General features: G+C 41.0%; 3 protein-coding genes across 3 annotated transcripts in view; 1 reads left to right on the top strand and 2 right to left on the bottom strand.

Annotated features, from left to right (window-relative positions):
• The window catches only part of LOC135487636 (uncharacterized), a 69,936-nt gene that overhangs the window by 7,542 nt on the left and 48,617 nt on the right, over nt 1-13,777 (bottom strand). The window lies entirely within an intron of this gene.
• LOC135498753 (uncharacterized) lies at nt 7-4,754 on the bottom strand. The gene is made up of 8 exons (XM_064789159.1): nt 4,693-4,754; nt 3,360-4,251; nt 2,716-2,920; nt 2,354-2,383; nt 1,916-2,066; nt 1,546-1,648; nt 1,074-1,113; nt 7-779 (listed from the first exon to the last, which is right to left on the bottom strand). Exons 1-8 carry the CDS (start codon nt 4,748-4,750, stop codon nt 609-611), a joined length of 1,650 nt encoding a protein of 549 aa, XP_064645229.1. The 5' UTR covers nt 4,751-4,754; the 3' UTR covers nt 7-608.
• Nucleotides 4,963-13,634, top strand: LOC135487612 (nuclear protein localization protein 4 homolog). The gene is made up of 14 exons (XM_064771572.1): nt 4,963-5,080; nt 5,753-5,836; nt 5,986-6,098; nt 6,364-6,615; nt 6,814-6,862; nt 7,393-7,487; nt 7,741-7,864; nt 8,253-8,432; nt 9,156-9,317; nt 9,627-9,753; nt 10,046-10,206; nt 10,486-10,662; nt 10,896-11,127; nt 11,595-13,634. The coding sequence occupies exons 1-14, from the start codon at nt 5,066-5,068 to the stop codon at nt 11,762-11,764; spliced, it is 1,941 nt and encodes a 646-aa protein (XP_064627642.1). The 5' UTR covers nt 4,963-5,065; the 3' UTR covers nt 11,765-13,634.

Below are 13,777 nucleotides of genomic sequence, written 5' to 3'. Positions count from 1 at the left end.
CTTGACGAATACATCCTACTAATTCACACACTCTTCTTTTAAGTTTTACACGCCTTTGTGGATAGTTGACTGAAGACCATCTCCATGGCTAATGGTCACAGAATATGGAAGGAAAGGATTTATCATTACAACTGTAATACAGTAATACTCCTTTGAGCACTTTGAATTGTCACAATTGGCAGAAGTTTCTAGATTTTGTCTCAGGTCACTGCATCCACATACCAGACTCTGGCTACAGTACTCATTTACACGCATGCACAGCCATGAAATATCTACCAATTGTGGCCCTGATTCAAATTTTGCAAAGGAGTATACCAAGCAGGGCATATTCAGTTGTTCAATGACAACCACTGCAAGAGAGACTGGACTACCGGTACATTCATTTCACCAATTGATGCTCTGTCTGAGACATACATCAGAGGATCCAAGCTGAGTGATGCCTCCGCTTCCATAATTTCAGGAAATCTTCGAATCTGACATAAATTTTGAAAGAAATTGACCAGATAAGCCAAGTACCCTCTCTTTGACTGAATCCTGGATCCACTCTAAGTATTCTGATGCATTTCGTTCTACAAGTGCTTTGACTACGAGTACATTTTGATACAACATCAACTCATACCAGCTTCAGCTAGAGTCACTACTTTATTGAAGTGTTTCAGTCCCTCGTCTAAGTCCATTGTGTTCTCTATCAGAGCCAACTCCTGGACACATATCGAATGCTGCTGCTTTATCTCCTCCATTATCTCATCGTGTTCCTGGTAGAACTTCCGCAAGCCAAACTGCAACGAAACACAAGTCTTGATGGAATTTTGACATGGAACTTTTGTGGAAAATACTTCTAACATGTGTGTACAGCCAAAACTCACTTGTGTGGTGTTTTGTTCACGATTGTGACTGTCTCTGGAGTTGGTGTGACTGTCACCCAATATCCTACAAGGCTGTGACGGACCTCAGTCAAGACTGTTAGCAGGCCAGAAGTCCCTGCCCTAGATATGTCCCGCCAAATATTTATCTGGCTATATTAGCATCACCAAAACTCATTACTTCACTCTGGTGAGCAAAATCAAACTTACATAATCTGTGGGCTCTGGAGTAACAGGCCTCTTGAACAGTCTGAAAAGTGAAACATTGGTTGATTCAATTGCATAGAGAAGTATATACTGTAAAATAGGAGTGGACATTGCACTGGGAAAACACAGGCAGTGGCAGAACCAATATCAGCACCCTTAGGTTGCTCAGCAGACCAGAAATCTCTTCAAAATCTACTTTCAGACATATTGAAGAACACCCAGCTGAAGAAACTCTAAGACACAGACTTGCAACCTATCAGAACAGTGACTGTGCAAGGTCACTTTCATTGACAGAGTGATGCATCATGCACATTGTAAGAGCTATTGGTCAATTATTGTCAAGGTCATCCTCATCCTCCGGTACTATTCAAATAGCCCTGTACAAACCTCAACACATCAGAAGGGAATCCAGGAACCAAGCCCTGTCAGAACCAAAGAACCATTGTCACAACTTAGTGACAGCTTCGACACTTACGGGTGAGCGGCCAATTTGAGGGTGTCTTCAACCATTTTGCGTACTCGAGTGATATCTGCTTGTAGCTGGACAACCATACAATCACTACCATCAGTTCCAATACCTGGAGGGGAAGAAATAAAGGTGAATATGGGCAAAATTCTCGTGTATTTGTAGATTCTATGGACGTACGAAATACAATGTTAGTCCATCATGTTTACTGATTCATAAAATTTTTATATTATTTCATGCTACATTTAGATTAAGCTTAGTAAGAATTCAAAAATTTAAAGGTAGAAATAGTTTGAGAGAAAAAATTGGGGGGATTTTTTGAAAGAACTTTTTTCCCACCATTTTTAGGTCAGACATCGCAGGCAAAACTACAACTTACCTTTCATAAGCTTCTCTAACTCTGCTATTTCCTTCCTTACAACATTTTTAGTTCTTGTTCCTTGATATCGTTCGTAAAGTAATATTCCCTCTTTGTTGTAAAGGCGGACTTCCGTCTTACTGTGTTTACATTGCCATTCTGGGGCTTTTTTCTGAAAGTGACAGAGGACAGATTGAAAAGAACAAGTTTGATTTGACTCACTACATCTGCATCTACTCGATGTACTGGTGCATGCTTTCAGTCATCCACGCATTTTTACAATATAACAGGAAGACGTTCAAGCTGTTCACTGGATTCAAATTTTCTGGAGACTGTCTACAGTTTCACTGTTGCCAACATGGCTTATTCAGGACTGATGTTGTTCAAGTCTGATCTCCCAATTTCCTGTCAGAAGACTGTTGGCATTACATAACCTCTCTACTACAGCAGAATACTTACAAAACTGGGGTGCGTGTATTTCTTGGGATTCTGGAAAGAAAATGAGAAGAACTGAATGAAGTGAATAACACCTTATTAAAAGTTTGCCATGAAAGAGAATGTTTGATTCCAAATCGGTCGATTCTTTGCAATTTCAACTCAGTAATCAAGACACCTCACTTTTAAAGACAGCATGTGTCAGAGTCCCAAAGGTGCACTTAATATGGAGGTTCCTCTTTTTAAAATATAATAATATTTTCTTGTTCGCGACTTTGTAATTCCGGGCATATCTGTAATGTCTAAACACAATTTAAAATGCACGCTTACATTTCCTGGATAACAGTACTGTAATGCAGGTCTAAGATTTCTCAACATTTACTCACCCAAGTTTCTTTTGGCAATATAATTTCTTTATAGGGCAGTTCATCTGTCAAGCCATGTGGAGCCGGGACTACAGGCAGGTCATCTTGGTGGCGTTGTAGTGATGGGATAAACATGAGACAATCAGAGGAGTCCATACCCGTCCAGTGGAGAGGAAGACCTTCTGTTAACCATGGAATTAGAGGATGCAGTGTCTGTGGAACATTCCTGAAATTCATACATCATGTAAACTACATTGACAACAGTTTAAACATCTTAGTTGTGTTGATTAATGCTGGCTAGCCATCGGACTTGTATCGCCATTATTCATTCATCACATTCATGTCAAATGTTTGAAAGCGAAGCCAACGGATTCTATGAGCTGCCAGGTACTATTTGTGACACTGACCTTTTGACAATGACAGTGACAGTCATTGTTTCCACCAAGGACAGTTTCGAATATAAGTATCTGTAGCTCTTTTATTACCCCAGTATCGCCCTTCAAGGAAGGCTGCAACTTTTCATATTTCTGTCGTTTCAGTTTTTTCCAAGGTTAAAATTCCTTGTTTTAAGCTTTGTAGTTTGCTGACTTAACCTGAGCAAAACTCACCAAAACTAGAACCATGAGATGAGGGACTAACTGCCAGTACTCAGAATTCAAACTAACCTGTTGCATTGATGGACCACACTGGTCATTTCCGGCTCTTTATTCATGACTTCTGCAGGAGGTTCACTCATCTTGTAAGGTGTAAACTCATCAGTTGTTGATACGCTGGTCAGATCTGTTTCACTTCCACATATGACCTTATTTGACTTGAACCCAAAAACAAACGGCTCCAACACATTTTCCGTCTTATCCGATTCCGAATTGCTTCCAGTCCAAGTTAAACTGCTTTTTCTAGGTAATGCTGCAGAAGCAGGCCTTTCCTTGCATGATTTGAAAGAGAAACTGTCACTGTTAGAAGCACCAAAGTTTTGAGTTTGACTGTATGCAAGAGCACTAGAAGGACGGGTAGGTTTTGGTTTTGGCTTAGATTGGCTGCTATTCTCCAGAAACTTTTCCATCATATCAGAGTTACCAGTCTGCCGTCCAAATGCGATATTAGTTTCTCCCCACGATTTTTTGACAAGCGGTTTTTCTGGAAGGGACTGCACTGGTAGGCCCTTCTCTTCCAAATCCAGCTGTAAATTGTTCACTTTAAAAGCTGACACTTTTGGTGTTGGAGGATTTAATATTTCCACCACTGGAGAAAAGAACACTTTCTCAGGCTTTTTGGCAATATCATTATCAGGAGTACATGTAGCACTAGCACTAGCAGTCTTTAAAGAGGATAAAATAGGAGTTGCAGATTGTGGTCGGATGCGTTCTACTCCAAATGGAGATGGAGACCTTGGAAGTGTGGGAGGGGACGGACATGAAACTGGCACACCTGTTTTGGCCTTAGTTGTGTCTTTCACATGCTCATCATTTTGTGGAGGAAGTGGCATCCGTAATCTTCGATTACGCTGATTGGACGAACTACCCGATGGCTTTCCAGATGGAGGCCGGTGCAGCACAACTGAAATGGAAATAATGGAAACTGTCTGACTGTGGTCTGCATGTAGTGCCCGGCAGGCTGCCATTAAGTACCAGTTACCCAGTCACTGACACTGCTGAGGCAGGCTTGGGCTGGGGCAGCCTGTGGTGTATTCGACTCCCTGATCTCCAACATTTCGGAATGGACCGAGAACAGGCGAGCACATACCTGAGTCTCAAACGGATTAGAGCATGAATCATTTCGACGTACTGTGAGAGATGTGAGAGACCCCTATTGGCGACTTTGTGTAACTTTATCTTGCCCTAGCTCATACTGCTGCCAACATTGTCCCTTTAATAACAGGCTACCTGATGTTCTCATCATTTGCAGGAGTAAATCATTTGATCGATATGTTGAATAGGGTACACAAGAGTAAACTGAATTGAATGCTCTAATCAATGACTACATAACAAGACGATATACCTTTGTTTTTCACTTCAGTTTTCATGCTTTTCAGAATGTTTACACTCTTGGCCTCCATCTTGGATTCGTCGTCTAGCTGAGGTCACGTGACCAAACATCATAATCACAAAAAACCTAAAACAGCGCATGTGGATGATTCTAGTCATCCGTACTAACTCAACTTCTGCATGGTGGTCAGTAAAACGTCCAGGTATAATAAATAGGCAGCAATAAAGTCCTATCGTGGTGAAGTCTTTGGTTTTGACAGGTGCTTCACTTCGGCAATTTCCGGAAAAAATGGCTGCCGAACGATGAAGACTTGCCACTTGTGACTTGCAATTTTCGTTGCCTGCGTCTTTATAAAACTTGAAAATATTTCTTGAATACAACAGACATGTCGAAGTCAATGGTAAGCAAAACGTCTCATTCAAAAAAGGGTGATCGTGTTGTATTTCTGTCCGTTTTTCGCTCGATTTGCATTCACAAATGTTCTACAGGGCAAAGCACTGCCACAGTGTAGTGCATGCATGTATGTATGTTCAGTGCATCAAAAATAAAATGCAGTGTCATTGATTGCACAATTAAACTGCTCCAACTTCTCATCTCTGCAACTACATCTTGGTGCACTGATGCAGTGGTAGTGACAAGGATTCCACCTATGAGAGTTGAGACGTACCCGGTACACGTTCCCAACCGTCGTTGTCAGTCAGTGTCGTACCGTAGTCATACGGGCCTGTTTTTGGCTTGCCCGCTTTTGCTATCAGCAGGCTATATGCAGAGTATACTATCTTCTCTGCTGTGGTGCAGCATGGATACGTATTGACGAAGTCATGGCTGATGCTGGCTATTATGACAGATAATAGAGTGGTTTCACTTGATGTCATCAGTATCACCGGCCATACATGATGCATGTTGGAGGGACAGACAAAAGAAAGAAGTCCAAATGACCATGACAACACTTGATTCAGTTAATCCAGGCATGACAAATCATTTTGACATGATAAATCATTCCACTGGGATGGCTTTGAATTTGTCAAAAGTGAACCTGCTATTTATAAGGATTGCTTCTTTTTCTTTGTAGATTGTACGAGTGCAGTCACCTGAACATGGCACCAAAAGAATCCAGACAGTGCCCTCTGAGAGGGTCACAGATTTTCTTGATAAGGTATAGTGAGAATGTGGTTTGCCATTAAATCATGAATCATATCAACCCTGAATTGCACAGAATTCCACTGCCTGGTGCAATTGTTCTGCAGCATTGCTAACAACTCTAGTGGTTTCATTTATTGAAAAACCTTGTCATTCTTTTTTCAGATTAAATCTGATTTCTCTCTTGCATCAACCGGATGGACAATTTACCAGAATCGTAACAAAACAGGGGAGATTAGGCCTACGAAGTCAAAGACATTGAGTGTCCTGAAAATCAAGTAGGTATTGGTGTAGTCACAAAACGGAAATTTTTTACTCATCTGATTCTCTACACATTATATTTCAGTTCAGGATGCAAAAGCAGGCCAAGTGCTTAAGATTGCCTAGTTTTCAATCATAATTGGGAAATTGCATTGTTTTGTGTTGCAGAAAAAACTGAGTTGCTAAACTTGTCTACATACAGGGCAACTTCGTTTGTGATGCGTTTGTCTTAATGCCAGAACTAAAATTGAAACTTTGATGTCTCAACTTCTCCGTTTTCAGGCATGGGGACATGCTCTACCTGGATTCAGATGGCGCCTCAGGGAGTGGAGAATCTGAGAGTCTCTTTGACAAAGTCCGCAAGGGTTCCATCATCAGTGGGAACGGCTCCAGGAGAGGGTCTCTCATTGCTGGGGACAACTCGAGGTCGATGTCTGGATCCGCAAAGAAGCAGGTGCAGGTGATAGAGGATGAAGTGGACCAAATTCTCGAAAAACAATCCGGAAAAATAGACAGGAGCAAAAATGAACAACTGTACGTTTCATCAAAATTTATGTGTCCTAGAATATCAGTGTTTCCATCAAATACCAGTATCCATGTTTTATCATGTGTCCTAGAATACTAGAAATTCAGTTAAGTATCCATTCAGTTTCCCAATCCTATGGAGAACTGCTGGTCAAGGTGTATGCTGAGGAAGGTTCCACTATACACAACTTTTTATTTGGTTTTCAGATGCAGACATGGACCACAAGGCAAATGTTTACATTGTGTCCCACTAGAGGTGCGTGTTTGAAAAATATGATTTCCTAATGCAAGTTTGTGATACGAAAAACCCACCCCTTGACTTAGCCGTATCACTCAGGGAAATGTTAAGATTCTTTTTAAAATGTGATTAAAATGAGTATTGTAGTTATAACTTGATGTATCTTCTGTCAAGAAGGTCTGGACATCCTGAGGATGTTCCACTTACAGTAAAAAAGGCCACTTGAGGATATAACCGAATAAAGCATATATGGCTGCCTCAACCAGAGCTGTGGGTCAAGCAGTTGAGTTAGTATAAGAGTAGAACAGGGCACCCAAACCTTGGCATTGATTTTAACCTGAATCTTGCACCAAATCTGAAATAGGTTTAATTTTGCATGTTCTCAATTTCATTGGAGTACCTGAGAAAATGCAAAAGAAATGTGAATGCCAGCTAGTATTTACAAGCTCCTGGATGGTTCTCATTCATTTTATGAGAAGGTCAGAGTACCAGGGACTTCTGAAGTGTTACCCGGTACCTTGATTGTAATGTAAATCTCCCTTTTCCAGCCGTATGATGAAGCATATCTGAAAAGCCGAGATCCGCCCATCAAGTTCCTGTCCTTCCATTCTTACATCAGGAAGCTCACAGGAGGTGTCGATAAGTAAGTACATGCATCCCTTCAACTCATCAAGAGCAGTGTTCCCTACAAGTTACAACAGACAAACAAAGGACAGACACCCCTCTTTCTCGACCTCTTTAAAAATGATTTTCCAAGTTTTTTTGTTCATTTTTGGGAAACACACCGCTCAGATGTTTTTTAGTTTCATCTTTTTTTTTAAACTCAGTCCTATAAGTTCATGATTTAGTTGTTTGTTTTTTTTGATTGAGAACTTTTGTGTTTTAATTTATTACAGAGGAAAGTTTGCCACACTAGAGAATTTGAGTTGTAAAATCAAGCCAGGTTGTACAGAGCATCTGCCATGGCCGGGAGGTATCTGCACTAAATGTCAACCAAATGCTGTCACACTCAAGACACAGGTAAGGAATGGTCGGGGATCCCAATTCAGGTATTGTGAGGTCCTTATAGTATACCTTTCTTTGTTCAGGTAGCTTGCTCAAGAATGTGTATTAAACGGTGATCAGTCTTTTCCAGTGGGGAAATCAGCAAGGAGATTGGTGATTTGGGTAAACTTCCTGGTCTAAGTCACTTAATTTCCATCTTTTGCCCTTTGAGGAGGGGGAAGCAAGTTCCCTATTCCCCTGAAGAGGAAACACTGGTGATTGTCTCAACAAGTGTTAAACCCACAAAACTTAGGTAGAGAGCTTGGCATCCTATCTCTTTGGTATATAAAAGGTCTCTGAATCAGTACACCAATCTAAAGCAAGTGGTCTTGGCCCTAAATTGTTATGTTTTTCGTCATTACAGAAATATAGACACGTTGACTACATAAACTTTGAGAACCCGGTTATAGTGGAGAGATTCTTGAATTACTGGCGTTTCACGGGCAACCAAAGAATAGGCATCCTCTACGGCCGATACGAGCCTCATAAAGACGTCCCGCTTGGAATCAAAGCTACTGTTGCTGCCATCTATGAACCACCTCAGGTAATGTCTCTTCCAAAAATCATACAACAAGCAAGTTCAACCAAATAATTTAGAACTACAAATGAACAGGGGAAGAATCATACAGTACCCTGATTTCTGTATCAAAATCAAATAGTTCCAGATGCAAAACGATATGTTTCAGATTGTTGGCCTCTCCTTGTTTTGATTGTGTTAGTTGCTGATCTGCCTCTGCCACCTGCTGTGGACATGTCTGCCTACATAACTACAGTAGAACCTCTCTATTAAGGACACCCTCGTGACTGAAAAGTGTTGTCCTTAATAGAGAGGTGTCCTGATTAGAGAGGTCAAATTGAATAGAAACAACCAATTTGGGACCAAAACTAGTGTCCTTAATAGAGAGGTTGTCCTTGATAGAGAGGTGTCCGCTAAGGGAGGTTCTACTGTATTTACTTTCATTGTAAGGTACATGTATAAGGTGGTACAATTATAACCCCCAGTACAATCATAGCCTCTGTGTACATTATTGCACACCACCAGCTGTTTTCTACACTCGATGGGGCTGTAATTGGGCCACTTTCAATACCTTACCTCTTGTTTTCAATAACTTCTTCTGTCCTCTTTGGTTGTAGAATACACGTGTATCTATCACTTTAGTTTCTTCTGTAGAAGTTCCAACAGAATTTGGTCCTGCTTGCTGCTATCTGTGCTCTTCTGATTGATTTCACGTTGTTGAAAATAATTCATCAATTTTTGTGTTTGCAGAAAAATGCGCCGAACAGTGTCGAGTTATTGGAAGACGAAAATGAAGGCATCGTTGACAGTATAGCAGAGAGTTTGGGTCTTATTCGAGTTGGTTGGATATTCACTGATCTGGTGGCTGATGATCTGAAAAAGGGTACTGTCAAATGTTTCAGAGGAAGTGTGGTAAGCATGATTGTGATCGACATTGAAAACACATTATTGTTTTGGCTGTCGTAGTGGCGTAGTGGAATCAACAGCGCCTGTCACCTCTGAGGTCCTGGGTTCAATTCCGGGTCGATCCTGGCTAAGTCATGTGACAGAGAGGGCCACGTTCTTGGAGGAAATAGGTCCCCTTCGGGGTCACCATCTGGAAAATCTTCCCAGTATGCAAGGATGACAAACATTGCCAGGTGCTTGTAATTCATGTAGGAATAGGGTACACTGTACTTGCATATCTGATTGAGTATTATCAAAGTATCTGTTTCTTTTTAGGATTCTCATTTCTTGAGTGCTGAAGAGTGTATAATGGCGGCAGAATTCCAGAATAAATATCCTAATCCTTGTAAATTGTCTTCTGATGGTCATTTTGGATCAAAGTTCGTCACAGTTCTTGTCACAGGTAAGGCCAGTTCATACAGTGTTTGGAAATAGCTTCAGTCGCTTTGTCAGTGTTGAAAGTGTGGTGTTGGTTTATAGTGCTTACTCACAGTGAAGAATGTTCGATTAGATCTTCACAAGAGAGGATCAAGTCAGAGCACCTGCCATACCTTGTGAAATCATCAACAACTTCTCCGAGGGTCTCCCACCTCCCACCTCCAAAGTCAAGGCCAACCACCTTTCTCGGCAAATCGATGGAAGATTGGATACAGGCTCATCATTCCACCAACTTCAAAAATTTCGTTTATTTGCAGGCGACACAAATAATCAGATTCATTTCGAAGGTTATCAAGTGTCTGACCAGTGTATGGCCCTCGTGAGAGATGACTGCTTGGTGCCGACGAGGGATGTTATGGAGTTAGGTTATGTCAAAGAATCGACAAATGAGCAATATATTCCTGATGTGTTCTATACAGTAAGTCAAAAGGTTATTTAGGATATGACCAGTGTACATATGTAAAATGGCCCTTTTGAGAGATGACTGTCTGTTGCCAACAAAGGATGTAATGAAGTTAGGTTACGTCAAGGAATCAACAAACCAGTAATATATTTTGTGGTTTTGTTACCGAACACAGATATCACCAGGGACCTTGGAACGAGATGTAAAACCGATATTTCTTTCCCCTAGTGCCAAGACTAAAACAAGTTGAATTTCTGGTTACGAATTTTCAAAACCTGCCGATCTTTCTTTTAGCAAAAGGACAAATACAACAATGAGGTTACAAAGTTAGCCCGGCCACTGCCCGTGGAGTACCTGCTGGTTGATATGCCTGCTGCTTTTCCAGTAGAACCTATACACACATTTGCTGTTCCTGCAGAGAATAAAAAGCAGTTTCCCGTTGAGAATAGGGCGAATGTAGGCGAAATCCAGGTAAGTTTAGAACTGGTAATTTTGATGCATGTTCAATTCAATTAAAGGACCACCGCTGTGTCCTTGAGCAAGAAAGCTAGCCCAGTATTCATTGCTTCAATGCATCCTGGAGTTAAAATGGTACCAGTCAGTAGTCAGTCCCAGAAGTAATTCTTATGATGTGTCCCTCTGACCTAGTAATTCATCATAAATAGTCTCACATATTTCTCATTATTGCCACTTTTTCTTTTCAGGACTTTTCTGCCTTTGCGACATATATGCATCAGTACCCAGAGCCAGACTTATTCCTGGCAGCCACGTCAGACTTTCATGTGCTAATATTTATGACTACTTGTGATATGCTACCACTCAAAGAGAAAATGGGTCGGCTGTGTGAGGCAGTAAGGAATAAAGATGAGGACATAGCGTATCACTGGTCTCGAACGGAAGAGTGGCAAACTGTTGTGCATCTCTTAGACTCTCAAGGTAGGTTTTAACTTTCGGTGTTGATACACGGAAGTTACATTCAATTCTGCCTATTCTTACTTAAGCCCTTCACTCCTCTGGGAGCATAGGTTGCCATCAACTTTCTTCCACTGTCTGTCTCTAGTTCCTGCCACAAGTGACCCACGGTCATCATGTCACTCTCCAGGTCCAGTTGCCAGCTGTTCCTGTGTCTTCCCCTCTTTCTCTTCCCCTGTGAGTTCCACTGGTTCTTCTTAACTGCTTCTTTGTTGGCTCTCTTCCACAGGTCCTTGTCCATAATGTATCAGAAATTTGTTTGTAGACATTGCTGCTTATTGATAATATTGAGTGGAAGTTGAGCCATTTGGCAAAAAAACGGTACACCCAACATTTCAAATGTCTTGGAAGAGGAGTCAGAAATAAATCATAAAAACTGATGCCTCAAATACAAACAAGCGGATGCAACATTTACTCTTATCTACTTTCAGTGCCATCACCACCCGTCTCGAGACAAGGCTCATTCGTCGGACCAAACGCTTCACCTTTACCGCCAATAGGTAGCACCGCTGAGAAGTGGACTTGTAGCCATTGCACGTTCCTAAACCCTGCTGAGAAAGACTCGTGTGAAATGTGTAGTTTACCAAATCAACGATTCTAGGACATTAATAACACTGACTGACAGTAGTATCTTGTGCAATGGGGTCTCATTTGTCTAACCAGATTCTCATGGATTTTCAATAGGAGACTTTGGGAGTGACCTGGCCACAAAATAGTAAAGGGCTGCCACCTGGTATTTTTCAAACAATAACATGGATGTTGGACCTTTCTCCGTCTCGTCTGGTGACATAATGTGTGCTTCAGACATTTGCAGAGCTGTCCATTTGAAGTTTTAAGGAATTATTACCAATGCTGGTGGTCGTTGGTTGTCTAATCAAGTCAGCTGGTGTAGGTGAAAAATGCTGACCAAATCCCAAGACGTAATTTGAGGTCTGCCTGCACTGTCTTGATGAGGCAACCAAGGGCCCACAGTAAGGTATTCTAAAATGGCTCAAAGTTACATGTGCCATCGCATTAAAACATCGCAAGGCTTGAAAACATATTTTCCATTGCAGAGTCATTGACATCGTGTGACCGAGGCCTTTCAGAGTGCATGACCCAAATGGATTCGCAGCGCGTGCGTAAAACTTTGTGCTCTGCTAGACTTGATGCATACATGTAGTATCATTTGTTTTCAATGTAGCAGTTTAAAACTTGCCACCAGAGCTTTTCCTCGATCAACCTCCTGGTGATGAGCGTCGGTTACGTCAGGCCAGTTCTTCATCGTTACGATCACAGCTGCAAATTCCTCTGCTCCGATACATTTTTGCACTCAGAATTTTTTCAGAAGACACAGGGAGAACCTGATAGAATCACGTTGGAAACCTGCCCGTGATTGTCAGTTGTGACGTCATCAATCAAACAATTGACAAAGTTCTTTGTAATGATGCTCTCGAAGTCCAAAATTGTAGAGTTCAGAAAGTATCTGCAGTCCTCTCTTTGTGCACAGTGACACTTTTGTCTGTCATAAGTTCTCTGATATTTTTGTACATTATATGTACAGTGCTTGTACTTTTGTCTAAACTTATTCTGTTTTCTTTAAGGAAGTTTTGTGTAAATATTTTGTTAAACTGTTCTGTGCATCGGCTAGACTTCTCTTTATTTTCCATTCTGGTGGTAATGCTTTTAGACTGAAGTGCTTTATACATCTTTTCAGGGTATTAGAATGTATTGGATCTTCTGTTATCATACATGTACATATACTGTAGTAATTGGAAAAAGTGGCTGGCTAGGGAAATCAGGATATGCCTCGATCTTGATTCATACATGTACATGTACATGTAATGTGAAGCCATGCAGAGCCATAAAAATCTGTGTTGTATGTTGTACAGCGTATAAATAATAATCTTGGCCTTCTCTGATCTCCTGCTGGGGCCACTTATTCCACTTCCTACGTATTGTTCAGTACTGTACATGTATATTCAGCCCAAATTAAAAAACGAACGCAACGTTTTTGACACATGTTTTACTTTCAGGCTGCATTTACATAGAAGTCACTTGTCACAATTCACACATGTGATGAAGAAGTAATTTCCAACATCTGTGTGTCACTATGAAAATTCTTTTGTTCGCGCATGGGTCATGACACGTGACTTCTATGTAAACTTGGCCTAATTTGAGATTTTCAATTTGTTTGCCTTGCTTACAAAAACCTGCCAAATTTTCACTGGTGTTTTATTTATGCGGATTTGTGTCTGAGGTTAATCTGAGTTTGTACATTTCACATGAGAATACTTGCCAATTGTGAAGCATGCGAGCAAAATTGCCCTTCCTCCATCTGTCCTCGAACAACTTGGGAAAATGGCAGCGTTGTATTGCCTCATTTCTCATACCTACTTTTCCCGCGTTTGCTGACATGCTTTAAAAGTGGCACAGTTGTAGAGTTTATAATAACCATTGGTTGTTTATGCTTGAATAAATCACTGGTCTAAAGACAACGATGCCTTAGGGTCATTGTGTTTTTTGTGTCGCATAGTATCGGAAGATCTAGTCAATTTCTGTACACATCGGAGATTTGGGAATATGTACTACTTGTCTCATTGGGTGATATGAATAAAGACTAGCAAATACTTGT

Source organism: Lineus longissimus, chromosome 1 (genome assembly GCF_910592395.1).
Source record: "Lineus longissimus chromosome 1, tnLinLong1.2, whole genome shotgun sequence".
Classification (NCBI taxonomy): Eukaryota; Metazoa; Nemertea; class Pilidiophora; order Heteronemertea; family Lineidae; genus Lineus; species Lineus longissimus.
This window is presented reverse-complemented; position numbering and strand designations above follow the sequence as displayed.

Excerpts from the sequence above, each read along its gene's own strand:
- LOC135498753 (XM_064789159.1), bottom strand. The coding sequence starts at position 4,750 with ATGGAGGCCAAGAGTGTAAACATTCTGAAAAGCATGAAAACTGAAGTG. Across the intron at positions 2,921-3,359 it reads GTGGTCCATCAATGCAACAG|GAATGTTCCACAGACACTGC; the intron begins GTTAGTTTGAAT and ends TATGAATTTCAG. Across the intron at positions 2,067-2,353 it reads AATACACGCACCCCAGTTTT|AAAAAAGCCCCAGAATGGCA; the intron begins GTAAGTATTCTG and ends TGTCACTTTCAG.
- LOC135487612 (XM_064771572.1), top strand. Across the intron at positions 7,865-8,252 it reads CTGTCACACTCAAGACACAG|AAATATAGACACGTTGACTA; the intron begins GTAAGGAATGGT and ends TCGTCATTACAG. Across the intron at positions 10,207-10,485 it reads TTCCTGATGTGTTCTATACA|CAAAAGGACAAATACAACAA; the intron begins GTAAGTCAAAAG and ends TCTTTCTTTTAG.